Genomic DNA, 25,721 nt, shown 5'->3' with positions numbered 1-25,721 from the left:
GGTGAAACATCTCTAGTCAGTAATTGTTTGGTTCAGTTATTCCTATCTTTAGTTTCCCTAGAAAGTTCTAAGAGAGCATTCTTCTTACAGTGAAAGTTCAGCAGTTTTTTGTTGGAGAATAATGATCTTGCATTTATTGAGCACTTTTCATCCAAAAAGACTTCACAAATTGATACACAAACTTCAGACAGAGCTCACTCCGTCCACTGCAGATGTGCAGCTACAGTGTAGCCAGGCAGCAGTTTAGCCATATACAACCGTAATTCAGGACATATTGTGGAACGTGTGCTTTTTTTTTTAACACACTGAAGTTGTTTGGAAAGTGTAAGTGAACAGAATGTAATTAACCAAGTTGGAGTTTAACTCTGGTGTTCTGGTCAACACTGCAGTCTCTTAAAAAGTGCTGACGGATCTTAAAGAATAGTTGATCAGTTTTTGGTCTGTTCTAAAAGTCAGATGTTCTATTCCCCACTTACATAAATAAGTACATATTTTGGCTTTTTCGTTTATATGTTGGTACTAAATTAGTTATGTCTGGGTATTCTAGACATTTGCCACATCCTGACTTGCAATTGAACATAGCTTGTGGCAGAGTGGATTGTTCCCAGTGTTGCCCTAAATGCAGAGAAACTGTTCCTTTCTGAACTGGTAATTTAAGATCACGCCAATACAAAATTAGTTCCCTCTTTTAAAAATAAAGCAGAGTTAGTTGTAGAGAGAATTGAATAAATGTTCTAGGATTCATAAAAGTTGGAGACAGGAGACTTTACAAACAACGTAATGCACTTTGGGTGACTCCTAGGATGGCTTGTTAACGGGATTACCACCAAACCAAAACGCTTCTTAGTTGAGACTAGTACTAATTTTATAAATTGTTGCTTGATTGAAAGTTGGGGTTTTATGTACCAGATGTCCGCTAGGGAGGACAGTAAGTCTACTACAGTGGTTGTCAAACTTTTGTACTGATGACCCCTTTCACAGAGCGAGCCCCTGAGTGCAGACCCCCCCCCCCCGTATAAATTATATTTTACGTCCAGCATTTATAATGATGTTAAGCGGGGTTTGGGAGGGATGCTGACAGCTCATGACCCCCCACATAACCTTGTGACCCCCAGTTTGAGAACCCCTGTACTACAGCAAGGACGCTCTGAAAGATTGGGAAGGAAGAGAGGATTTACTAGCACTCAGAGAAGCTCATTTAGTGCACGCACCTGGATCAGGACAGGATGAAGGTTTTGGGCTTCCCAGGGCTCTGCTGGGAGGTGGAAGTAGGAAAAAAGAGATGATGCCTCTTTCTACTCCCCAGCCTGGTGGAAGTGACTGCCACTTTTTCTGTCATCCGCTGTGTGAAGATAGCAAAATTGAAAGGGTGTGTGTAAATTGTCATATCTTGTGCCTTCTTCCAGGCCCTATGTACATAAGTTATACTAACTTTTACATCAGGCTGGGGTAAAATACTCCCTGCAATCTAAGGATCTACGCTTATATCTCTGAATTTGATCTCACATTTCTGTTTTGCTGCCTAAAAACAGTGACGTTTTCAAAAATCTCATCAGTTTCATTGTATTATAAACAGCAGGAATGAAACTGATTAAATTTATAAATTTTGCTCTGCTACTGGTGTTTTCTAGAGGAAATTTTCCTCTTGTCACTAGTATTGCTCTTCAGTCCTCCCAAAAGCCTTGGTGAAAAGATGATTTTAAAAGCAGACAGGGAATTAGTTATAACTACTGCAAAACCAATTGCAGTCAAAGATTTATAGCATTTCAGCCACACTGATTGACTCCCCCAAATCCCCTAAGGATCAAAGCTTCCTAGTTTCTTGACTGAGAACTCAACACTGTGCTATAATGTTTGTGTAGAGTCACACCCAAAATGTCTCCAGTACTACAGTCGGGAATGCTTTGCAAAGTTCGCAGCATAGGTTCTAGCGAGTGGGATGTCCCCTGCAAATTTTGGACAATAATTAAAAATCCTAGGGGTGGAGTGAGGTGATCTACAGAACCTTTCTTCTCTAGGAAATTAAGTTCACAGACGCAACAACCATTTAGGAAAGGAAGGTAAAGCCTGATTTGGTAGGGCTTGAAAGTTACAACTGTCTCTCATGCCACTAAACTGCTGTTAACATGAAATAAATTGGTAATCTCTTCCTAATGAACAAATGTTCTTGTTACAAAAAGCATTGCTGCAATTGACCTGTTGTCGTCTGTCCTGGCAGAGGCTATGAAATAAACTGGCATAAGGACTAACTTACCCCTTCATCAGTCCAATCTTATACTGTTGCTCATCGCCATAGGATGTCATTGTTCCCTCAGGTCAGGGACTGGGTGAATGGCACTGTAATGTGTGTTTGCCTTTTTCCCCTCAGGGAGCAGCAGACTTAATACTTCATGGCTGCTATTCAGTTGTCTAGGGCTGTCAGTCACTCCCTCCTTACCAACACTACACTTACTTAACAACTGCTACAGATAGTTAGCAGTAATTCCAAGGGGAAAGACATTTCTGTTGGAATTCGCAGCTTCTTGGTATGAATTTATAATCCCTCAGCCACAAGTTAGTAAAATGTCTGGATTTACTGTCGTGCTCCCAGTGACTCAACATTTTAGGCCTCCATTTGCATCAGATCTCTAGTGAAATAAAACTTGGTGAATTACCAGGTGGGATTGGGCAAGGCTGTTTAAATCAGGTGCAATATTTGTTTAACCTGAAAATCCTGTTTTTTTAGGGATTTTGGCCTATTAGCATTCTGCATCTTTATGCAGAAGACCTAGGTTTGAGTTGGTCCTGGCCAGCAGGGGATGCTGCAGAAGCATTGTGCCCAGGAGATGAGGTAGTGCCTTGTGTTACTTGAGAAAATGATGGATTTTGAAGGGGTGGGAGGGGGTTTAAGAAGACAAGAAATTACTAGTTAACTTAGTCATGTGACCCAAAGCTAAGCAGGCAGGATCATGTCTGGAGGGAAATGAGCGTTGCCCGATATGTTCAGTGGGAAAACACTAGTGTCTTCATGCCATCATTGCATCTGAGATGTCACTTCAGCCTATGTGCTCCCTTCCTCCTAAATCCAACGGGCAGATTCAGAGGCAGCCCTTTGAACTGCAGGAGGGAAGATTATGTTAGAGGTTTTAGTCTATATCTGGCAAACTTCTTATTTGTTGTGGCATTGGGAGAAAAGGCTGTTGTCAGCTTGTTGCTGTCGTGATGGGTTGCATTCGTTATGAGACAAGCCATTGAAGAGATGTCTTTGCCTTCTCCCTATAATGACAAGTACTTTACTTACCTCTCTTAGGGGGCGTATAATTAGGAGCTTTCAGTGGAATCATAGATTATTAGGGTTGGAAAGGACCTCAGGAAATCATCTAGTCCAGCCCCCTGATCAAAGCAGGGCCAATCCCCAAATGGCCCCCTCAAGGATTGAACTCACAGCCCTGGGTTTAGCAGGCCAGTGCTTAAACCACTGAGCTATCCCTGTGTTTTAAGTGTCTTAAGAATGAATGCCACCAAAATCATGGTCCGTTAAAGCTGTAATCTCTTGTTACTTCCACTGCTGGCCTGTGAAGTAGCAATAACATTATTTGTTTTATGAAAAGGTCACGACACTAATGAAAATTCCTGGTCACTGTAGATTCAAACATTGGAGAAGTTCAGTCAGTAATAATTCCTAAATTGGAAGGATCTTGAACAAAGTGATCTCAGGCAGGGTGGGATTATGAGATTAACTGTTGCTTTGTCATGCTCCCCATGTCAGTCCTAGCAGTGCGTTGTGAACATACTCATGACTTGTGGTGCCCAAGTATTATTACAAGATACAAAAGAGCCTGCATTGAACTTGAAGGGACACTTAAGATTAATAGGTTTCATTTGTGAGAAAATGATCTGCTTCCCATACATGGAAATGGTAACACACCACCTTTACCAAGTGGGATAGAATACTTTTAAATTAAGCTTGGGATAGAATTCAATATGGTAATCTCATTTGTGATGTAATTATTGATTAAGGGCTTGAAAATAAACAAATGTGAACTCCTCCAAAAGTATGAGGAAACAATCTACACGTTCTTATAAAGCTGGGAGAATTTTTATGCAGTAACACAAAATATAGTAATACATACAGTATTAAACTAGCTGCCGTCCTGAGGTTCCTTCCAACCCTGACATTCTATGATTCTATGAAATAATATTGTTTCTTGACTGTCTTTATTGGACTCTCAAAAAAACTGAAATGTATGGGAAGCAACAAGAACTTAATGTACTTTGTATAGTAATTTCAATAAAGAGATTGAAAAAAAGAACCTTTATTCAATTCTTGGATTTTAGTTTTCTCCTTTTTGGTTTATAGTAAGAATTGTAAAGTGATTATCTGGTATCTTAAACAAATTGTGCAATCGTAGTGTACTATTGATAGTCTATAGCTGTGCCATTTTGTACTGTCGTCCTGTCAGACTGGGTGTGGTCAGTACCTGATGGGGGAGTTAAGATTGTGCAGGAAATAAAACACACTTCCCTGAGTGTTGAGCCAATGCCTTAGCATTCTGCTCGGGGGTTCTGTGCTGCTGGAACCTAATCAGACACCAGGACAACTTGTCACTCTAGATCCCATTGTGATTATCACAACAGCAGAGCTGTTAACTCTTGAGTCCTGGCAAAATTCTAATGGCTCTGCCTTCCGAAATCCTCCTTCTCTTCCTTTCCTAAACTGATGTGATGGTGTGTGCAACATTGAATGCTCTTGTTGCCACATTCCATCACAGTGTAGGGTTGAGTGATCTGTATTTATAGCCCATATCTATATCTGTTGGGGCTTCACTACACGAAGTTGAGATGCACTGCATAAGTGTAAATTAAGATAAACTAATAAGCAGAGCAGAAAATGAGTTCACTGGAAAATAAGTTAAGATCTAAAACAATGCACATGATAGAAAATGTATGCAGAATTTCATATTCATAACTGTTCTTCCTGCTGAATGTATATTATGTTGTGAATCTGACCTGTCTCTTGTGAAGGTGTGTGAGGGAGGGTACATTAAAATATTAAACAAGAGCAGGCAAAGAATACACTTGCATTACAAACTCCATTGCCCCTCTCTTCCAAAAATCTCAAAGCACTTTTCAAATATTAAGAACCTTAAAACACACTTGAGGTAAGTATTGTTATATGCTTTTATAAATAGGCAAATTGAGTGGTTTGCCAGAGGTCCCATAATCAATCTGCATCAGAGCCGGTAATAGAACCCAGAAGTCTTGGCTTCCAGTCTCTATTTAACTACTATACACTCTTCATTGGGAATCATTTACCACTGACTTACAGGAAGGCGATACTGGTTTTCAAGCATGGGTATAATACGTTTGCTGTGTGTAGACCTAGCGAGTACCCAGATTGCAATATAACGTTAGACTATTTTGTGTCTTCTTGTTTGAATACCTAAATGTTGCTGTTCTTTCATGGCTCGTTTGTCCTGAATACAGAACTTGGAGGACTTCTGAAGTATGTTCGACCGTTCCTGAATTCCATCAGCAAAGCAAAGGCAGCCCGTTTAGTCCGATCTCTCCTTGATCTGTTCCTTGATATGGAGGCAGCTACAGGACAGGAGGTGAGACCCCTTGAATTTAGACAGGAGCTCATTCATCAAAGGCTTACAGCACTACTATCTGATTTGTTCTGCTGTACAGTGAAGAATCATTTGTATTGTCACAAGACATGCTCACTATGTAATGCATCTGCTTATATTCCAGTAATAAAGTATTGGCTACTCTAAATCTAATTCATGCATCATTATGTAAACTGAAAGAAATTACTGGATTTTCTAGAAGCCTCAATATGCTAGGAATGAAGTAATTCTTAGTTTGGATTATCTAAACTTCTGAGAATCATGTTGCTTGCTACTAAAATTACTAAAACTGTACATTTATATAGTGTGATCAGGGTGCAGAATGCTTCATGAGGTGCAATATACCTGCTCCAAAGAGCTCAGTCTGTAGGCGCAATATGTCACAACACATGACCAGAGTGGTGAGTGCCTTAAGTCTGGAATGGCTCATAGAATAATTGAGGTTTTATAAAGTTTTAAGAAGGTGGATGGAGCTTGGTGTATATTACTTACCATCTTTCAGCATATGATCTCGAACCCCGTATTGCAACACCTCTTTCAGGCAAGTATTTCTCCATACTACACATTGCTCAATTGAGGCACAGTGATTTTGCCCACAGTGGCAGAGCAAGGAATAGAGCCCAGGAGTCCTGCCTTTGATTCCATGGATGACTCCGTCAAGCATAATCAGTCTCTATTTAATGTAGCTTTCATCTTTTCCCTGAGGAGACTACCTCAGCCAAATAGATCTCACCAATAGGAAAGGTTTCACAACATTCAGTCTAAATTAAGCCTTTGGTTAAGTTTCATCCCATTTGTCTTAGCTCCCCAGGCTGGGTTTCTTGGGCAGAGTGGCTAATTGAGTCTGTTTTAGGATGTGTGTGCAACCAGCCTATGAGTATCCTCAAACTGGGTGACTGTAGATTTTGGTATAGCTGACGCTTTCTGCTAATGTGGGATAGGAAGTGAGGATGCAGGGGACTGGGAAAAATCTGAGCAACTTTTATGGAAAGCCTAGTACACATGTTCAAATAGATGGAGAAACAAGTCCAGAAAGGAGGACACAGTGAGAGGCAGACCTCGCCCTGCTGATTAAGCTAGCACAGTACCGTAGCAGCATCTCCGAGTAATGCCTGGGAGACATCACCCAGTTCAGTCAAAATATTCAGCTCCAGACATACTCGGGAGCCAGTGCTTAATTTGTAATGAAAGTGGTGCCAGGGCACAGGCAATTGCTCAAGCAATTTTTTTTTTTACTTTCATAATTGATGCAGCAAGCCCAGAGTTGCCGGGGCTCTGAACTGCCAAGCCTAGAGGTTAGACACTATTGGGAGGCAAGCCACAAGATAGCTTTGTACAGGGAAGAATAGCACCGGGACTCCAACTGTAAAAGTATTTTATTGGTGATTCTCTGCAAGCCAGAAGATCCCCCCACTGTTTGACCCCAGGATGGTAGAGTCTGTATGATTAGCCGTTTAAAAAAGTATTTATAAGCAAAATATGCTTGATAGGGAATCAGAGAGAAATGAAACCCTATGATGCCAGTTGCATAGTCATCTTACAGATCAGGACAGGGAGTCAAGAAATCTAGATTCTGTTCCCAGCCCCTCTGCATATTTGTGTGACTGACAAAATGTCACTTCTCTGCTTCTGCTTCCTTTCTCTCTGAAATAGGGATGTTGAAAGGTTTAATGTTTATGAAGTACTCTTGGATGGAAGGGGCAGAGAATTTTGAAGTATTTTATTAGTGTGCAGTAGAGATCATTTCAGAACTACAGAAACACTACCACCTCTTTGATGGAATATGGTAGCTTGGTGCTGCTCCAGAGCTATTTGGCAGGGATTCTTGTGGGGGGAAGTGATTCTTGAGTTGAAGTTCTGGCTCTGATACTTTATCCTCCTCTGGCCTTGGGTAACTCATATAACTAAGGGATTGAAAAACTTCAGACTTCTACAAGTCAGAGGCCCATATAATTTGGGGTACTACTAGCAATGGCCTGTGGCAACTCCTCAGTGAGAAACCCAGTGACCCAGGTTCCAGTTGATACAAAGGGCAGGGATTGCTGATCTTGGATACTGCTCAGAGGCACCATCCTTTGTCTCAGTCGCTGGCTCTCGCTGTGTATGATTAAACTGGGCTGTTGGAAGAGAGAGCTTGCTTTCTCATGTGCCAGAGCCTCTTGCTTGCTGAGATGGCTTCTGCCTTCCTTTAGTCTCCATTTGTAACTGATCCTTGCCCCTGAATATCTCCCAGGCCTGTCTCTGCTGCTGATCATAGCTTTCTCAAGCAACAGATATGACACTATTCTTGTTAGTTTCACAGCTGCTCCTGAATAGCAGAGCTGAAACTGCCCAGAGTAGTTTTGATTTCATGCTACAGCTTTTTGAGAGAACTAGGAGCAACAGTAATAGCACTGGAGCCAGGACGATATGTTAACACTTGGGATTTTCTTCATAACCATAAGCTCCAGATGCTTCATTTTCTGCTCCGTCTGTGGCAACACAGACCATGGGGAGTTCCTCTTCATTTGTCTTACAAACAGGATGGCACCTCGGCAGTTATCTGGCTGTGGTTTTGTGTCCTCAAATTTTGTTTGAATCAATATAGTTAGTCTAAAATAGTGATTTTAAAGGAAAAACACCTCAGCTGTGCCTTTTGCTGCAGTGGGCTTACCTGTGGGAACAAGTGCATTTTGCTCTCACTAGGAGACACCTCCACTATTGCCACAGAGTGAAAATGTCGCATTTCACTTATGATGTAGTTAAGGTGACCACACAGCAAATGTGAAAAATCGGGTGGGGGGTAATAGGAGCCTATATAAGAGATACTCCAAAATCGGGACTGTCCCTATAAAATCGGGACATCTGGTCACCCTAGGTGTAGTTCTGCTGCGACTACAACAGGCTTATGCTAGAGAGAAACTCTTGCTTATCCTCTGGGTTTTTTAAATACATGTAATATACAGTAACAGACATTGATCAGCAGTCATGACACGAGGTAAATTAGTGATAATAGGTAGTTTATATTCTAAACGTAGCCCTTTTATCTCAACATTCCCATGAGGTTATAACATCTAGACAAATTAGAGGATTGGGCCAAAAGAAATCTGATGAGGTTCAACAAGGACAAGAACAGAGTCCTGCACTTAGAGTGGAAGAATCCCATGCACTGCTACAGATTAGGGACCGGATGGCTTGGCAGCAGTTCTGCAGAAAAAGACCTAGGGCTTTCAGTGGACAAGAAGCTGAATATGAGTCAACAGTGTGCCCTTGTTGCCAAGAAGGCTAATGGCATTTTGGGGTATGTTGGTAGGAGCATTACTAGCAGATCAAGGGACGTAATCAATCCCCTCCATTTGGCATTGGTGAGGCCTCATCTGGAGTACTGTGTCCAGTTTTGGGCCCCACACTACAAGGAGGATGTGGAAAAATTGGAAAGAGTTCAGTGGAGGGCAACAAAAATGATTAGGGGGCTGGAGCGCATGATTTATGAGGAGAGGCTGAGGGAACTGGGATTATTTAGTCTGCAGAGGAGAAGAATGAGGAAGGATTTAATAGCCTCTTTCAACTACCTGAAAGGGGGTTCCAAAGAGGATGAATCTATTCTAGACTGTTCTCTGTGGTAGCAGATGACAGAACAAGAAGTAATGGTCTCCAGTTGCACTGGGGAGGTTTAGGTTGGATATTAGGAAAATCTTTTTCACAAGAAGTGGTGAAGCACTGGAATGAGTTACCTGGGGAGGTAGTGGAATCTCCTTTCTTAGAGGTTTTTAAGGTCAAGCTTGACGAAGCCCCGGTTGGGATGATTTAGTTGGGAATTGGTCCCACATTGAGCAGGCGGTTGGACTAGATGACCTCCTGAGGTCCCTTCCAACCCTGATATTCTATGATAAATGCATGCCTTCTGCTTGGTTCCTGCTACAGTCCTCATTTTACAGAAGTCACACAAGTCTGATACACTTGAGGTGGGATGTTCATTAAGTTGTACCTAATGTGAGGCTATGTTTTAGCTATATGATCCCAAGGTCAAGGCTGATTGAAACATACAGGATATGTATGTCGTCATTGACTGTGCTGTGAAATCTCTGCTTCTGAGGTAATTGACTTAAACCCGTGCCTCATTTCAGTAAGGTTAGTATTAGTCTGTAGCAGAGAGCTTGGTATTTGGCACAGGCCTTTAGACCTATATGGTAAGAATCAGCACCAACTTTTTTCCATTTTGTTTTGCTTGTCATTGCAGTGTATAGAACAGTGATTGAGTTGTTTAGGTTGGATGATCTTCCTGTAATAAAGAGAATGGAAGAAGAGGGTTTAAAAATTTCTTTTTGTTACCCCTAAGGTCGACCTGTGCTTAGAGTGTATTGAATGGGCCAAATCAGAAAAGAGGACTTTCCTACGCCAGGCTCTAGAGGTATGGTGTGTGTGTGTATGGATGCAAAGTATGTGGTTGTATTTTCCACTTGACTGTATTCAGTGTTTGTTTATAAATGCAGAGAGCTTTTTTTTATGTTCCCCAGATCTGCACAAGTGACAGGGCAACATGATTATTCTAAGATTTGTTACCCTTTATGGGGCAACTTGGACAGATTGTTCTTGGTGGGAGAGTATTTTCCTCAGTTGTGTTTAGATCCAGCAGAGCTTCCAGACAGTGTTTGGAATTAGACGGTACAAAGCAAATAACAGCCAATAAGTGCAAATTAATGAGAATACTAATTTTCATTTTGCAGAATCTGTTACCTTTCTCTGACTTTCCTCACAGCAATTCTTTTTCTCTTCTGCAGGCGAGACTGGTGTCTTTGTACTTCGATACAAAGAGATACCAAGAGGCATTACAGCTAGGTAAGTTGCCACCAGGTGGCAATAGTTCACTGCTTCCAAATTAAAAATGAGGCTGATATGGGGAATGATGAGTTGTATTATGTACCAGGACACTTTGACCAGTCTAGTAGGGACCCAAAGACGTTACATTCTCAGTGCTGTATCAAATCTTCCATCTTAATAACTGGTCTCCTGTCCCTAGTTCTTTCATATCCCACTTTGATCCAAGACTACTGTACTCTTGATCCAGACTGAACTGTTATGCTTCCCGTCCTTCAGTTTTTTTCTTAGAACCACACAATGTGGGCATGAGCACCATGGGCTCTTCCAGGCACTGAATGCATGTCTGAAAAGCAGCATTACTTTGGGGAAGGAGCTGTTGTCCACAGTGATCTTGATTTGCTCCCACTGACCCAAGAACTGTTTGGTGCAAGTTACAAATGCTGCTGTTCATGTCTCTTGCCAGGATCTCAGCTCCTGCGGGAGTTGAAAAAGATGGATGACAAGGCTCTCTTGGTTGAAGTGCAGCTATTAGAAAGCAAGACATACCATGCCCTGAGCAATCTGCCAAAAGCAAGAGCAGCTTTAACCTCTGCACGAACTACGGCCAATGCAATCTACTGCCCACCCAAACTGCAGGCAGCACTGGACATGCAGTCAGGTAAAGCCCTTCAAGAGAAGGAGGTCCAGCATCAGTGGGCTGTAATATGGCTTCTCTGTCTGATGTGACCGATGTGGTACTTCATGTTACCACTACCTGAAAGGGGGTTCCAAAGAGAATGGATCTAGACTTCTCCGTGGTAGCAGATGACAGAACAAGGAGTAATGGTCTCAAGTTGCAGTGGGGGAGGTTTAGGTTGGATATTAGGAAAAACTTTTTCACTAGGAGGGTGGTGAAGCACTGGAATGGGTTACCTAGGGAGGTGGTGGAACCTCTTTTCTTAGAGGTTTTTAAGGTCAGGCTTGACAAAACCCTGGCTGGGATGATTTAGTTGGGAATTGGTCCTGCTTTGTCAGGGGGTGGGACTAGATGACCTCCCGAGGTCCCTTCCAACCCTGATATTCTATGATTCTAAGAATTGAAATGCTGTCAATGTGATCAATGTTTATTTGAGGTGCTCACAACTGATCTAGATGACTATTCCTCAACCCTCTGATCGCCTCAGTTTATACGTGGAGACTCATGCTTTCTTAAACCACTTTCATTGCTGTGTTGTTTCTGCATACACATCAAACCCCAAAATGAGTGGTTTAAAAATCATTAGATTTTAAAAATTTTAGGGTTTTTCTTTGCCTTCTGGCACTTAAGCCTCCTGGGTGCACTTGGGTCATATTTTCAAGTTTTCCTCTGCAGCTGTAAGGCCTGGAAAGTCTTTAAATGAAAGGTTAGAATGTCATGTACTCACTTGACTTCAGGAGCTGGAACGTTAAGTAAAACACACAATACCATGAGACTCATACTAAAATCTCACAGGCTGGCAACAGTGAAAGCACTAGCTCTGCTGCTATTTGTTGCAGCTGCAGATTTCCCTATTTCAGTCTGGTGGTAAATTCATGCAGCAGTTCAGTCGCTTGGAACCTCTGTCTGACCAGGCAAAACTGATGAAGCCATCATTGGTACTAATGAGTGTGGGAAGATGCCTTCAGCCTGCAATTCCAGGGGTCCCATAACTTTTCTAATGTGTATCATTTGGAGAAGCTAGTACTGTAGACCTTGTCTAGACAGAGAGAGGAGGTGCAACATATGTTTCAGCACTTCATTGCTTGTTTTATCTTGCTAGAGCCACAGCTTTTGTGCAAGTTTTTCTGAGTTTGCTCTCGCTCTGTTTTACTCGACGTGGAAGAGAGAACTAGGGTTTAGAGGACTTCAGGAATGAGTGCGTTTCAAGGAAAAGTGTCCCTTGCAGTAAAGTGTGACATGCAGTGTTAAGCAGCCACACTTTCATTTGCCTCCAGTTGAATGCAGAATTGAGTTTGACTTCTGCCTGTTTTTCCCTCTCTCAACAGGTATTATCCACGCAGCAGAAGAAAAGGACTGGAAAACAGCCTATTCCTATTTTTATGAGGCATTTGAGGGATATGATTCAATTGACAGCCCAAAAGCCATCACTGCATTGAAATACATGTTGCTGTGCAAAATCATGCTCAACACGTAGGTGGAACATAGGTTATGGGAAGAACACTTTCATTGGAACAGGAGAGGAATTGCCTATTCCAGTCTCATAGCTAACCACACAACTGAAGCAACCACACTCAGCCAGTGCTTTTGTTTTTAAACCAGAGCGTCTATTTCTTTAATATTTGAGCCTTGTAATCTCGTGTCTCCTGGGAATGCCCAGTTTCTCATTAGAAATTAAGTCCAAGACATTTTAGTTTTATAATGGAAAAGCTGAGTGAGATGATTTTGATGAGCACTTAGGTGGAGGCATGTGAGAGTCAGGAAGTTTGAGGCTCAGTTGGAAAAGGTAACTGTTAATACCTGTATTTCGAAGCACAGTGACACTTGTTGAGTAAATGCTCTTTTCCTTCCCTTCTCTCTCCAGCCCAGAGGATGTGCAGGCATTAGTGAGTGGGAAGCTTGCTCTGCGGTATGCAGGAAGACAGGTATAGAAAACTCTCTCAGCCTTTCAGTTTTCCTTCATTAATTGGTGTTTGACTATTAGCAGTAAATATGCCCAATGGCCCGTGGTGGGATGTTAGCTGGGATGGGATCTGAGTTACTACAGAGAATTCTTTCCTGAGTGTCTGGCTGGTGAGTCTTGCCCACATGCTCAGGGTTTAGCTGATCGCCATATTTGGGGTCGGGAAGGAATTTTCCTCCAGTGCAGATTGGCAGAGGCCCTGGCGGTTTTTCACCTTCCTCTGCAGCGTGGGGCACGGGTCACTTGCTGGAAAATTCTCTGCACCTTGAAGTCTTTCAACCATGATTTGAGGACTTCAGTGGCTCAGACACAGGTTTGATGCAGGAGCGGATGGGTGAGATTCTGTGGCCTGCGTTGTGTAGGGGGTCGGACTAGATGATCATGGTGGTTCCTTCTGACCTTAAAGTCTACGATTCTACGATTGTCTCTCTCCCTACTTCAGCTGAGGTTCTGGCCCTTTGTTAGTTCACTTACTGTGTTAGTCTCTTCATTGCTTTCCCCTGTATTGTTAAATGCTGGTATGGGTGCTGGTAGGCCTGATCCTGTAATGGAAGCTGAGTGCACTCAGCATATTGATGTAGCATCTTGCAGGCTTGGGGCCAGCATATACAGCTGAATTGTGTAATACTTTTGCTTGTCTTAGCTCACTTTGAAAATCTCTCTTCATTCAGAGATAGCTGAGCAGTTCTTGAGAGATCCAGAAGAATATAAGGCGAAGCTGAGCAGCTAACATCTTAGAACACATGGGATTTTTCTACTGAAATGAAAGAGTTTTTCATGTAATTCTTTAAATATGGAGGCCCTGTCTTCAAAGAAAGTGTTCGCCAGGGCTCTGGCTTAGTCTTAAAATAAGTAATCTATCCGTGGTACACATGAGTGATCCCGCAGTAACAAACCAGCTCGTGCTTTTAATGAGGTGTAGGCCGAACATGGGACTAAGCCAGGAAGTCCTACAGTCTGATCCAGGCTTAACCATTGACACCCTCTGTGGTCTTGATTAATCATGTAACTAACTGTTCTGGCTCAGTTTCCCCATCTGCTAAAGCACAGGGGATTATGAGGTCTAGCTAATAAGAGGATTGTGGTGAGCACTGATTATTGTTAAGATGAAGTACCCATTTCAGAGAGGATGAATGAACGGTGTCTTGTCTGTACCATATTTCTAAATAAACCCTGGTCTTTCCTACCCAGCTATTGTATTGGGCTGCTCCATCTTCCATTGCATAAGATACTGCAAGATGCTCCTATTTGTTGTCTCTCCACCCGCCCACCCCTCCTGCAAAAAAACCCAAAACACAATCATGGTATCTGAGCACTTCAGATATTACTTCCCGACCTCACAGGGGGATGTTATCCCCATTTAATAGATGGGAAAATGAATTGCGCAGGGCTGCATGCTAAGTTAGCAGAAGATATGAGAACACAACCCCATGTCCCCTGACTTCCAACCAGTGGCCTAACCACTAGACTACACTTCCTTTCTAATGCATCTACGCTGCCTGAATAATGCTGATTAACTTGAAAAGCAATGTTTCCGGCTTCCCCATAGTATAAAACATCCATTTGTTTGGGAGAGTCTGCTGAAATGTTCTCAATTAAGTGGGATTGGGAGAGAGCAAAGCACATTGTTAATCATGATGGGGTGATTTGAAAGTCTGAATCCTTGCAATATGCCAGGCCTAGCAAATCTTTACCAGAGCCATTTTAGCTCTTTATTAGTACGAATCCTCAACTCTAACACGTAGGGTAACGTTTCAGTCCTTGTTTCTGTCTACAATTCTCCTTCCTTACAGTTACTAGGCTGATGAGACCTAAAACATTCTCTCTCATGCAGGAAGTGCTTCCTGTAATAGAGCCCATGTCACTAGTATGTCTAGTGTCTCCCCTCTCCCCCCACCAACGTGAGACAGCGTAACTGAGGTGTGAAATGTGATTTAACTGGTTAAAAATGCCTAAATTTGCAGCTTCTGAAGGCAGTACTGAAATGTGCACGTTGCAGAACTGCAACTGAAGTTACTCCCATCGTTCAACCTAGGCAGGAACCGCATCCTTTTGCTGCAGCTCTCAAACATTACAGAACTCCAGTCCTTTGTTAGCATGAAGCTGTTGTGATACTGGGTGACCTGCAACTGTTGGGCTTTTTCCTTCCTCTGTGGTCAGCTGATCTTGTTCTGTGTATATGGAATTAAACAAACATGGAACTTTGTTGCAAAGGGAACATTCTTTCTTTTTGTAGTTAAGAACTTTCTCTGTGCTCCATTCAGCTGGCATAACGTTTTTCTGGACAGCTCCAAATACTGACACTAGCTCCATTTTCTCTTTGCAGACAGAAGCTCTAAAGTGTGTGGCACAGGCCAGTAAGAATCGATCGCTGGCAGACTTCGAAAAGGTAAGTGAGCAGGAAGACTCCAGATGGGAAGAGGTTGCGTTTTAAGTGTTGAGGACTGTGTGAAAAGATGGAAGTTTTAGTGCTCATGATGGAGCCAAGCAATAGCAGAAAGAATGTTCTTGTGGTATTTGCTTGAGTTTGAAAACTAACTTCATTTTGACCATATTTGCTTTCTGTGAACAATTAAGTGGTCTAGTTCTAGCACTAATTGGTGGGAAAAAATTGAAGCTGGAATATTTACTGAAAGACCATTTAAAATTGCTTAGTTGATTGTAGCATTTGTGCTTTTCTGGCTCAGTGTCACATGATTTGCATAACAACATGAAGTTTGAAGCCTGAATACTCTTAACAAACCATTTGCTATTAATATGAAAAGGGAGGAAACTTGGAAACACTGAATAATGCAAAATTCTCAAGAATTTATCAACAGAGGTGAAACTTGACAAATTATCACAGAGCAAATTCTTATGCTGAGGGACAGAGCAGGGGTCCTGGTGCTCTGTAAACTTGTCCCTTTCTCCAGCCAAGAGAGGGTACATCTGTGACCTTCAGAACCCTGCTGCTATTCATAGAATATGAGGGTTGGAAGGGACCTCGGGAGATCATCTAGTTCAAGCCCCTGCTCAAAGCAGGACCAACCCCCCAAATCCCTAAATGGCCCCCTCAAGGATTGAGCTCATAACCCTGGGTTTAGCAGGCCAGTGCTCAAACCACTGAGCTATCCCTCCCCTATTCATGTAGTTGGTTTTTTCTGACCAGGGAGCTACTAAATTATGGACAATGGGAATTTGTGTTCACCGAGGATTAGGCTGAAGCCTACAGACTCAAGTCATAAGTACTCTAAAAAGGCTACTTTTTACTCCTCAAGGAATTCTGTGCTAAAAATGAAAAATTCTATGCACAATGTTTTAAAACTCTGCAAAATTCTACATATTTTGTGTCAAAACACAGTATAATCACAATTTTTCAATTATTTTGGTAATTTTTCAAAATATCTGTCAGCAAGTATGTGAATAACAACACAGACAACAAAATTCAGGATTCAGGATTTTTTTTTTTTTTTGACAAATAGATTCCTTAGTAGGCATATTAGCACATCTATATGGCTCCTCAGCAAGCGAGAGGGACAGAATCTTGCATGCCCAACCCTGCCCCCCAATCCAGGAGTGGGGCAAGCAGGCTCAGCCAGGCAGGATCCAGGTGTGGAGGGGCTTAGTGTGTGTGGGATCAAGGTGTGGGGTGAGAGGGTTCTGTGTGGGGCAGTCTGGGTGTGGATGGCTCTGTGTGGGGAGTCCAGATGTGGTGGCGGGGGAGGGCAGATTTGGATGCACAGGGCCTTATCAGAGGGTTCATTGGGGGGAATGGGACTCTGTGGGTGGGGATGGGCAGGTGATCCAAGCAAAGGTAGCTGGGGCTCAGCAGAGGGCTTTGAGTTGGGGGTAGGCAGGGGATGGGGCTCAGTATGGGGTCTGGGTGCTGGGCACTCAGCAAAGAGGTCCGTGGGGTGGGGTGGGGGGGCTAGGTGTAGCTGGTTATGGCTCAGTGGGGTGTGGGTCCGGGTTTGATGGGGTGGTGCAGGTGGGGTGGGGCTTGACAGGGTGAGGGTTTTGGTGCAGGGTGGTGGGGGGGTTCAGCAGGGGATGGTTTGGTTGCAAGAGTGGGGGTTGGCAGGGGAGTCTGAGTGCAAGGGGGGGGGATCCAGATGCAGAGTGTGTGGCTCAGCAGGGGAGGTCTGGGTATGAGTGGGTTGGAAAGATGGGGAGCAGTTCCCCCCTCAGTGACTCCTCCCCCTGCAGCTGGGGTGTGATGGGGGCAGGAAGCAGGGTGGGGGTACAGAGTTTCCTGAAACTGGGGGAGGTTCCTGGGGGTGGGTCTGACCCAGCCCTGGGAGCGGCCTGTGCAGGTTGTCTCCTTGCCCCCGCCTGTCCAGCCAGCTGGGACTTGCAGCTGGAGCCTGGTGCACAGTAGGAGCACCGGTCAGGGTGTCCCCAGTTCCGGATGCACCATGAGAGGGGGACTCTCATTTTCACGCCAGCCCTGCCCCCCGAGGTGGTGATTTTACATCTCCCCCGGCTGCTCCTGATACCCTAACCAGATAGTCTCTCTTTTACCCCCTTTCCCCCACCCCCTCTGTCTGGGAGGGGTGCATGAATCAATTTTTCTGCATGGAGAAAGTAAAAATCTGCAAGGGGCATTAATTTTGCGCTTACACAGTGGGGCAGAATTCCCCCAGGAGTAAATTCTGTGGCTAATACCCCTTCCTTTCTTCCTTCTCCTCATTCCTGCATAAAATATTCCTTTCTTGTAAGCCTGAAGAAATCCACTGCCTGCTCAGATTTTCATTCATTTGAAATGATCTGCCTGGACTGAAGCCTTTTTTAAAGATTCTTCAGGAAGAAAACACAAGTTGAGGGGAGAAGCAACAGGGCCAGGAAGCTACTCTGATATGCCAAACCTCTCAAAGAGGAGAACAAATGCATTTGCTTACCTAAGCCTCTGGGTCACATCATTATAAAGAATGTGAAGAAAGGTACTAATCAACAAGGTGCTTGAAAAGCATTAGGCTGAGGTGCCAGATACTGACCGTCAGGCCAAGGTAATGGGTAGTAGCAGATTAACATCTGATACCATGCTGGAGGTAAGGGAGGCTATAGTCTGCCCTGACAGATGAGGGGACTTGGCTGTCTTCACTACCATCTCCCAGCCTAATTATTTGTTCCCAACATGTCTCCTGTAGGCTCTGACAGATTATAAAGTGGAGCTCAGGGACGACCCCATCATCAACACTCATTTGGCTAAACTCTATGATAACTTATTGGAACAAAATCTGATCCGAGTCATTGAACCCTTTTCTAGAGTACAGGTAAGTTTCTTTACTTCCGGCAGCTTTTCCCCACTCATCCTTGGTGTATGAGCTTCTTAGACACAAGCAGGGGCTGCTAGGTAAAATAATCTGCAGTGGTAGGGAGTCTTTTGACTCACTCAGATGAGTTCTGCTGACCACTTGGTGGACTGGCACTTGAGTCCATAAGTTGTTGTCATCAGCTCAAAACTACTGGCTGTTAAAGGGCTGATGGGGGAACGTCCAGAACTGCTCTTTCATTTTTTCATTAAGCTTTAGATGGGCATGTTTGTAATGCCTTAATTGACAGTGTTTGGCTCTAAGGGGTCTTCCAAGGCACTGGTGAGGCTGGAATAATACTAATCTTATATCTAGACTGAAGCAGTGAAATGATGACTCAGCTGTTCAGTTTGTGGTCTGTCCACCTTCAGTTAGAATTGTATTGTAGTCTGAAGTCTAAATGAGATGAAGCAAAGGAACCCATCTGGGGTAGATGGCTGGAGTATTGAGTTGTCATGTAGAAAGAACCCAGACCTCGTTGTTCTGTCATAAAAGCAAAACTAAAGCTTGACTTCCTGTGTCTGTATTGGTCTTTCTCTCCCTTTATAGATGGAACACATATCCAGCCTCATCAAGCTCTCAAAGGTAAGAACATTGCTAGAAATCTGTGGGACGGTTTAGTAAAGAGGGCAAAGAAACCGAGGGGTCAAATGACCACCATGAAATAAGTCAGTGCATTAAACCTCCAGCTCCACAACAACTAGAGGAAATGCCACTGCTGAGAAATCCTCCTGTGACGGGTGCACTCACCTCTCTTCATTTTCTCCTGGTGCCCCCTGTAGGCTGCTGACCTCGCTAGAACTCAGCCCACCGGCCAAGTCACACAGAGTCAATAGACGTGAATGAACCCCTTCTGGGGTAACAGAGGTCCAGCAAGGACTGTTGTTGCGCCCTTGGTAGTGTGTTCAGCCCTGTCTCTGGGCTTGGTTCTCGGGCTCTTCTGGGCTAACTTTAGGTTCTTCCCTGCCCTGTTATAGAGCACTGCCCCAGGACTTTCTTTCTGGAGACTTTGTCTTCACTGATTCTCACTGCCCCAGCTGTCCAGCCAGGTCATCTCTCAAGTTCAGTCCTGGGGGAGATGGACACCCATAACAAAGAGCTCACCAGACAGTCTGCCTGCCCTTACCAGAGCTCTGAGCTCTTTCAATTCCAGTCCTTTGCTTGGGCTTCTGAATGAGGCTTATCCCCTTCTTGGGATTTAGGTCACTTCCCTAGTGGCCAGTGAGGGAACTTGGGCCCACCTACTACTCTGGTCCCAACCCAGGGACCCTATAGGTAGCAACCATGTACTGCTTCCCTCACTTGGTTGCTGCTACATTCCCTGGTTCCCTTCCCACCTGGCCTCTTCACCTCTGTCTGCTACCTTAGGGCAAGAGTCCTCAGGTCCTCCTGTTCCCAGATTCAAGCAATGCAGCCCATCAAGTTCGCTTTGGCCAGAGTGGAGCGCCCTTCCTTGCACCTTTGCCCCAGTCAGCAACTGACCTGCTCAGGCTCTACAGCTGCTTTTATCTGTGCCTTCTGGGCTCTCTGACAAAGTTCCTCCTCTGCTTTGGTGGGTCCTGTGCTTATTGGCAGATTTGCTCATCTTGGTGATCTTCCCCACAGTCTAGGTCAGCTTCTCCTGTCTCTGATCAGGAGTTGGGAGGTTTGGGGGGAACCCAAGCCCGCCCTCTACTCCGGGTTCCAGCCCAGAGCCCTGTGGATTGCAGCTGTCTAAAGTACCTCCTGTAACAGCTGCATGACAGGTACACTTCCCTGGGCTACTTCCCCATGGCCTCCTCCAAACACCTTCTTTATCCTCACCACAGGACCTTCCTCCTGGTGTCTGATAACGCTTGTACTCCTTAGTCCTCCAGCAGCACAGCCTCTCACTCTCAGCTCCTTGCGCCTCTTGCTCCCAGCTCCTCACATGCACTTCCTCTCCTCTGGCTCCTCCCCGCGTTCCACCCTGCCCCACCTCACCTGGCCTGACTGAAGTGAGCTCCTTTTTAAATCCAGGTGCCCTGATTGGCTGCAGGTGAGGTAATCAGCCTGTCTGCCTTAATTGGTTATAGCAGGTTCCTGATTACTCTAGTGCAGCCCCTGTTCTGGTCACTCAGGGAACAGAAAACTACTCAGCCAGTGACCAGTATATTTGCCCTCTACCAGACTCCTGTACCCCACTGGTCTGGGTCTGTCACAGCTCTGATTGGCTGCAAGGGGCCTCAGGGCCTGGTACACCCTGTCACACACACCCTTGAGGGCAGGGGTTCATATAATATGCTTGCAGTGTATGTTTTGCTTGGGGAGAGATGAGCTTCCTTACAAAACCCTCCTCCTGTCCCCAGGTCCTGCCCGTGCCACTCCCACCACTTGCTGACTCTTCTATATTTGAAGAATCTGAAGGAGCCTCCCTGTAAAATGCTGTCGAATTTTCTGTGCTCAGTAACCCCTCACTGAATCCAGCTTAGCCCTTTTTAATCCAGGTGGGCAGCAAATGGCAGTCCAGGGTGTAACTGTCATGAACAAACCTTCTCCAACAGTCCTTGACTTAACTTGAAAAGCTCTTAAAAGGTAGTGGACCAAACTGGTTGCTCCTTTGGCTAGAGTTTCACCAGGGCTGAACTTGGCACAGTGACTGTGCAGATCCCCACTCTGTCAGCTTCCAGAAATGCCCTTGCCCCAGACTGTCAGAGCGGCTCTAAACTCAGAGCTGCCATGTCAGGTGATGGAGAGCATTTTACTCATGGCCACGTGGCTGCTTCATACAGCCTCATTTCCAAATGGTGCACTCCTAACTCAGCCCCTGGGCGCTAGCGCACACTGGGAGCACAAACATTCCTTAATTGTGAGCTCTGCTAACATAGCAAAGAGTGGAGAACAAGGGCCTGACTCCCAATGGGCCACTTGCTGGCTGTAGCAGGTCGTCAAAGACTGATGCATGGTGAAGCTTAGCTAACTAGATGCTTGCTGAGTCAAGCAGGAATGCTCCAAATCCCCTGCTGATTCCAGTATGTATGAAATGAAGATTGTATTGTATTTTGTGATGCGAAAAGGCAATACGTCACTTGGGAACTCTGATCGTTAAAAAGTGGTTCCTGGTCGTGGTTGCTCTGACATCCTGCTTTGCCTAAAATTGACTGTAATTGCAAGCTAGTCTGTATGTGAGAGATGGCTTGCAAAGATATTCAATTACAAATGCTGAAATGTTGCTTGGAGACATTTATCTTTATATCCTGTCAGGTCTGTGGGTTGAGGGTAGTAAAATCCACTGCTCTGCAGTTAGCTTCAAGAGATTATTTCAATTTCAGGCTGATGTGGAAAGGAAACTGTCACAGATGATCCTGGACAAGAAATTTCATGGTGAGTGTCTGCACCCTGTTGGATCTTTCCACACCTTCCACTCCATTTTTAGATGAACAAGTGAAAGAAGCTTGTGTATGTTCTCTTAACTGCTGTCTCTCTCCAAATCTTAAGCATATGCCCTAGAGTGTTATCACTCTAACTCCAGATGATACTGTCAGGCCTAGAAAGCAAATAGAGGTACATGGGAAAATACTGAAAAGATTATGGGCTGTATCCTGGAGATCCTGACCCACCTTCCTCTTACTTAACCTTTTGACACCAGCTAACTAGTGAGAGCTCCATTGGTGCCTGGCATACTCAGTAATGGCTTCCACTTGAAACTAGAATTCCTTTGCCAACTCCTGGCAAAGAGCTGAAGAACACTCTTCCATTCACCTCATGCTGGAGGGCTAGTGCCTAGTACAGGGATGGACAAACTTTTTGGTCCAAGGGCCACATCTGGGTGGGGAAATTGCATGCAGGGCCATGAATGTAGGGCTGGGACAGGAGGTTGGGGTGCGGGAGGGGGTGCAGTGTGCGGGAGGGGCCTCAGGGCAGGGGGTTGCGGCGCAGGAGGGGTGTGGCAAGGGCCTCAGGGCAGGGGGTTGCGGCGCAGGAGGGGTGTGGCAGGGGGCTCAGTGCAGGGGGTTGTGGCGCAGGAGGGGTGTGGCAGGGGGCTCAGGGCAGGGGGTTGCGGCGCAGGAGGGGTGTGGCAGGGGGCTCAGGGCAGGGGGTTGCGGCGCAGGAGGGGTGTGGCAGGGAGCTCAGGGCAGGGGGTTGCGGCGCAGGAGGGGTGTGGCAGGGGTTGCGGCGCAGGAGGGGTGTGGCAGGGGCCTCAGTGCAGGGGGTTGCGGTGCAGGAGGGGTTTGGGGTGCGGGCTCTGGCCTGTCACCACTTACCTGGAGGGGCTCTGGGGTGACAGCGGGGCAAAGGCAGGCTCCCTGCCTGCCCTGGCCCCGCACCGCTCCCAGAAGTGGCCAGCACCACGTCCCTGTGGCCCCTAGGGGTTGGGGGGCAGAGAGCTCTGTGCGCTGTCCTTGGCTGCAGGCATCGCCTCCTGCAGCTCCGATTGGTCGGGATTGGGAAAACGTAGCCAATAGGAGCTTCGGGGGAGGTAGCAGGAAAGAGGTTCTCCTGTCCTGAGTGCCCAGCACAGAAAGCCAGTCCTACTAGCTTAGCCGGGCAGAATGAACGTGGGATAGGTCAGTGGGACAACCCTGTTGATTAGAGAATGATTAAAGCATAGCGGGAAACCGAATACAAAGTATATTGATAAAGGGACCAAGAAAATGAAAGGGTAAATCTCCCAGCTGCTGGAGTCGTCGTCATCAGAGAATCAAGCTCGCTAGACTGATAATTGGAGATGGGGTGGAGATCCCCCCTGAGTAAGATTTCCCTTCCCTCCCGTCCCAGTAGGCTGCTCTCGCACAAAGCGGGTTTCCAAAGTGCTGCCTTCTGGATCCCCTATTCCACATCCCCTGCAATGTTATGTTGCAAAGAACAGATTAGCCAGGTGCTGGAGTAGTGCCAGTAAGCCTGGGTCAGAGGAGATCCTGACACCTTTCCTCCATACACACTGTGATAGACTTACTGTTCTCTCTAGCATGTGCTTAGCTAAAACTTGGAAGGCAGGAAAACCATTTTTATAAATAAAATGTTTCCACCAAAGAACTTGTTTTGTGCTGTAGAACCGCGCCCCAATCCCTAAAACCACCCTTCTCTACTATGTAGCTCTAGGGGTGAGAGAGATGCTAGGGGAGCAGTGGTCACAAACCCTGGCTGGAGGGGCAAGGGCCAGATGTTTAATATGGGGAGATGGCTGGATAAATGCCAGTGGAAATGAATTCCAAACCCTGGAGGCCACCACAGCATAGGCACAAGGTCCAGCCTGAGACTTGATGGCTCGATCTGACAGAAGAAGCTCTCGGAAGTCTGTCTAGCTCGCACGCGCACTGCTGTGTAACCAGAGCTTTGTGTTTATAGGAATCCTGGACCAAGGGGAGGGAGTCCTGATTATCTTTGACGAGCCGCCAGTAGACAAAACGTACGAAGCTGCTCTTGAGACTATTCAGAATATGAGTAAAGTAGTGGATTCACTCTACAACAAAGCCAAGAAGCTAACATAGGTGAGTGGGTGTGAGGAGCACACAATTGCTCAGGTTCATTTCTTTTGGCTCCTAAGCCTAGGTAGAGCGTGTGCCTATGCTTTTTGCTTCCTTCCCCTTGATTGACAGTGGCTCTTTTCTCTTGCAGAGTTGACTTTGGTAGCTGTCATTTGGAGAGTGTGTGTGACAGGAGAGTGAAACCTTTGGGAAAATGCTAGGAGACTTTTTTCTTTGTTCTACTTTTCGCTCGGAAAGTTTTTAAACGTCCTCATCCGGTGCATCTTGTATTCCATACGATGCGTGTTCCAGTTTCCATGTAACATTTACTGGCCAAACTTTGTATCGGGGGGGAAATATTGTTTAAAAAAAGAGGGATTCTAAATAAAAGGAAAAAGGCTTACACTACCTAAACATGTGCTTTCCACTTCCTGAGGGATGGCAGAGAGAGTACAGCAGTGGCAAGGTTTTGTCCTCAATAGCTACCCGGCTGCCAAGGAAACAGTTCCATTTCTTCCCTCTACTCTGGAATCGGAGACTTACTGACAGTGTATAAGAAGCCACGTTTTATTCCATTTGTACTGAACCAAAAAACCCTTATGTACAGACTGCTGGTTTATTTTTAAATCTTAGCACCTTTAATACCTCCCCCCCGCCCCCCCCCGCAAATCCATATTGACTCCCAGAAGCCCACACATAGGGAACCCACTTCAGAATTGCCACTGAGCTCGATCAGCTCAAAGGGTAGAAGTAACGGCTGCAATTGTCTATATCTAGGCCTGCTTCTAACAAAGGGAACAGCACAGGGTTCCCCTGGAGGCCTGTATTGCATGCTATTGTTTTAAAATAGGCTAGACTCTAAATGTTTTAACCCCCCTGTCCCCTCGCAGTGTTGGGAAGAACAATTGAGCAGGTGTTCTCTGAGTGTTCACCTCTCTGTGAGAACCAAATGTCCAAGTGAGAAGGCAGTCTGCTAGCATAGGCACTGATCAGATCGTCATTATTCACCTCTGCTGTATAGTATATTTCCTTAAACATCTGATGTAAGACAAATCGGCCCCTCTGGAATGAGCTTGTGTAGCACTCACTAGTTACTGTTTCAAAGCGATATACATGGGAGGTGGAGCATGGTGTATTCCAGCATGTTTCATTTTATGGTGAGATTACTAGCAAGGTTTTAATGCCATTTGGGCAGTGTAAGCTTCTGCATCTCTGTCGTGCTGATCTTTATTCATTCCCCTTTGTCTCCCTTTCTTTCTCTCTCTCTCTCTCTCTCTCCATGTTTTCTTACTAAATTTATATTTTATAAAAGGGTTCTGTTTTATCAAGAGAGATTTTGCCTTCACACTAAATCTTAAACTGGCTGATTTTTTTTTTTTTCTTTTCCTGCTTTCTATCCACATATTTTAACTTTCTGTGGTATTTTTTTAAACTCTGCATCTCATCCAGTTGGTCACTGTTTGGGTTTTTGGCACCATCAATATCAAATGTACAAACGGTTCTTGCTAACCAACACCAGGTATATCTGATGTTCAGATGAGTTCCAATAAAGTAATTTTTTTTTCAAAACCTGTCTCCTGTCTTCAGCTGTTGAGGCAGAGAACATGCATATTTGGTGGTGGTTCTTTGGCCAAGGAGAATACAGCTTACAAAGCAAGCTGCATATCCATCCAAAGTGCACTGTGTTAGGTGATGGGATATTATTTCTTTCTGAACATTAAAGCTTGGGAGAGCATGTTTTAAGAAGCATCACACAGGTCTGCAAAGCAAAATAACTTTGTTTATTGTTTGACCATGACCTTTCAACCTTCATGGAAAATGTTCCCACACCTTGCAGCTGTAGAAATGGAGCCAAACTTTGGAAAGCATAGTAATGCAGTTCACAGGCTTTTTTAAAGCCCAGAAGAGATCTTTATCATCTCATGTGATCTGCATAACACAGCATGGATTTACAGG

General features: G+C 44.9%; 1 protein-coding gene across 1 annotated transcript in view; it reads left to right on the top strand.

Annotated features, from left to right (window-relative positions):
* Nucleotides 1-24,558, top strand: part of PSMD11 (proteasome 26S subunit, non-ATPase 11) — a 29,781-nt gene extending 5,223 nt beyond the window's left edge. The window contains exons 3-14 of the mRNA XM_030541179.1: nucleotides 5,467-5,591; nucleotides 9,928-9,999; nucleotides 10,370-10,427; nucleotides 10,873-11,067; nucleotides 12,414-12,558; nucleotides 12,950-13,010; nucleotides 15,375-15,437; nucleotides 18,175-18,300; nucleotides 18,889-18,924; nucleotides 21,630-21,681; nucleotides 23,647-23,789; nucleotides 23,917-24,558. Of these exons, the coding sequence (XP_030397039.1) occupies nucleotides 5,467-5,591; nucleotides 9,928-9,999; nucleotides 10,370-10,427; nucleotides 10,873-11,067; nucleotides 12,414-12,558; nucleotides 12,950-13,010; nucleotides 15,375-15,437; nucleotides 18,175-18,300; nucleotides 18,889-18,924; nucleotides 21,630-21,681; nucleotides 23,647-23,789 (1,076 nt within the window). The 3' untranslated portion in view covers nucleotides 23,917-24,558. The remainder of the gene's footprint in view (nucleotides 1-5,466; nucleotides 5,592-9,927; nucleotides 10,000-10,369; nucleotides 10,428-10,872; nucleotides 11,068-12,413; nucleotides 12,559-12,949; nucleotides 13,011-15,374; nucleotides 15,438-18,174; nucleotides 18,301-18,888; nucleotides 18,925-21,629; nucleotides 21,682-23,646; nucleotides 23,790-23,916) is intronic.
* The last annotated feature ends 1,163 nt before the right edge of the window (nucleotides 24,559-25,721 follow it).

This window comes from Gopherus evgoodei, chromosome 23, assembly GCF_007399415.2.
Source record: "Gopherus evgoodei ecotype Sinaloan lineage chromosome 23, rGopEvg1_v1.p, whole genome shotgun sequence".
Lineage (NCBI taxonomy): Eukaryota > Metazoa > Chordata > Testudines > Testudinidae > Gopherus > Gopherus evgoodei.
The sequence above is the reverse complement of the archived record's forward strand: the minus strand, read 5'-3'. Positions and strand labels throughout refer to the sequence as shown.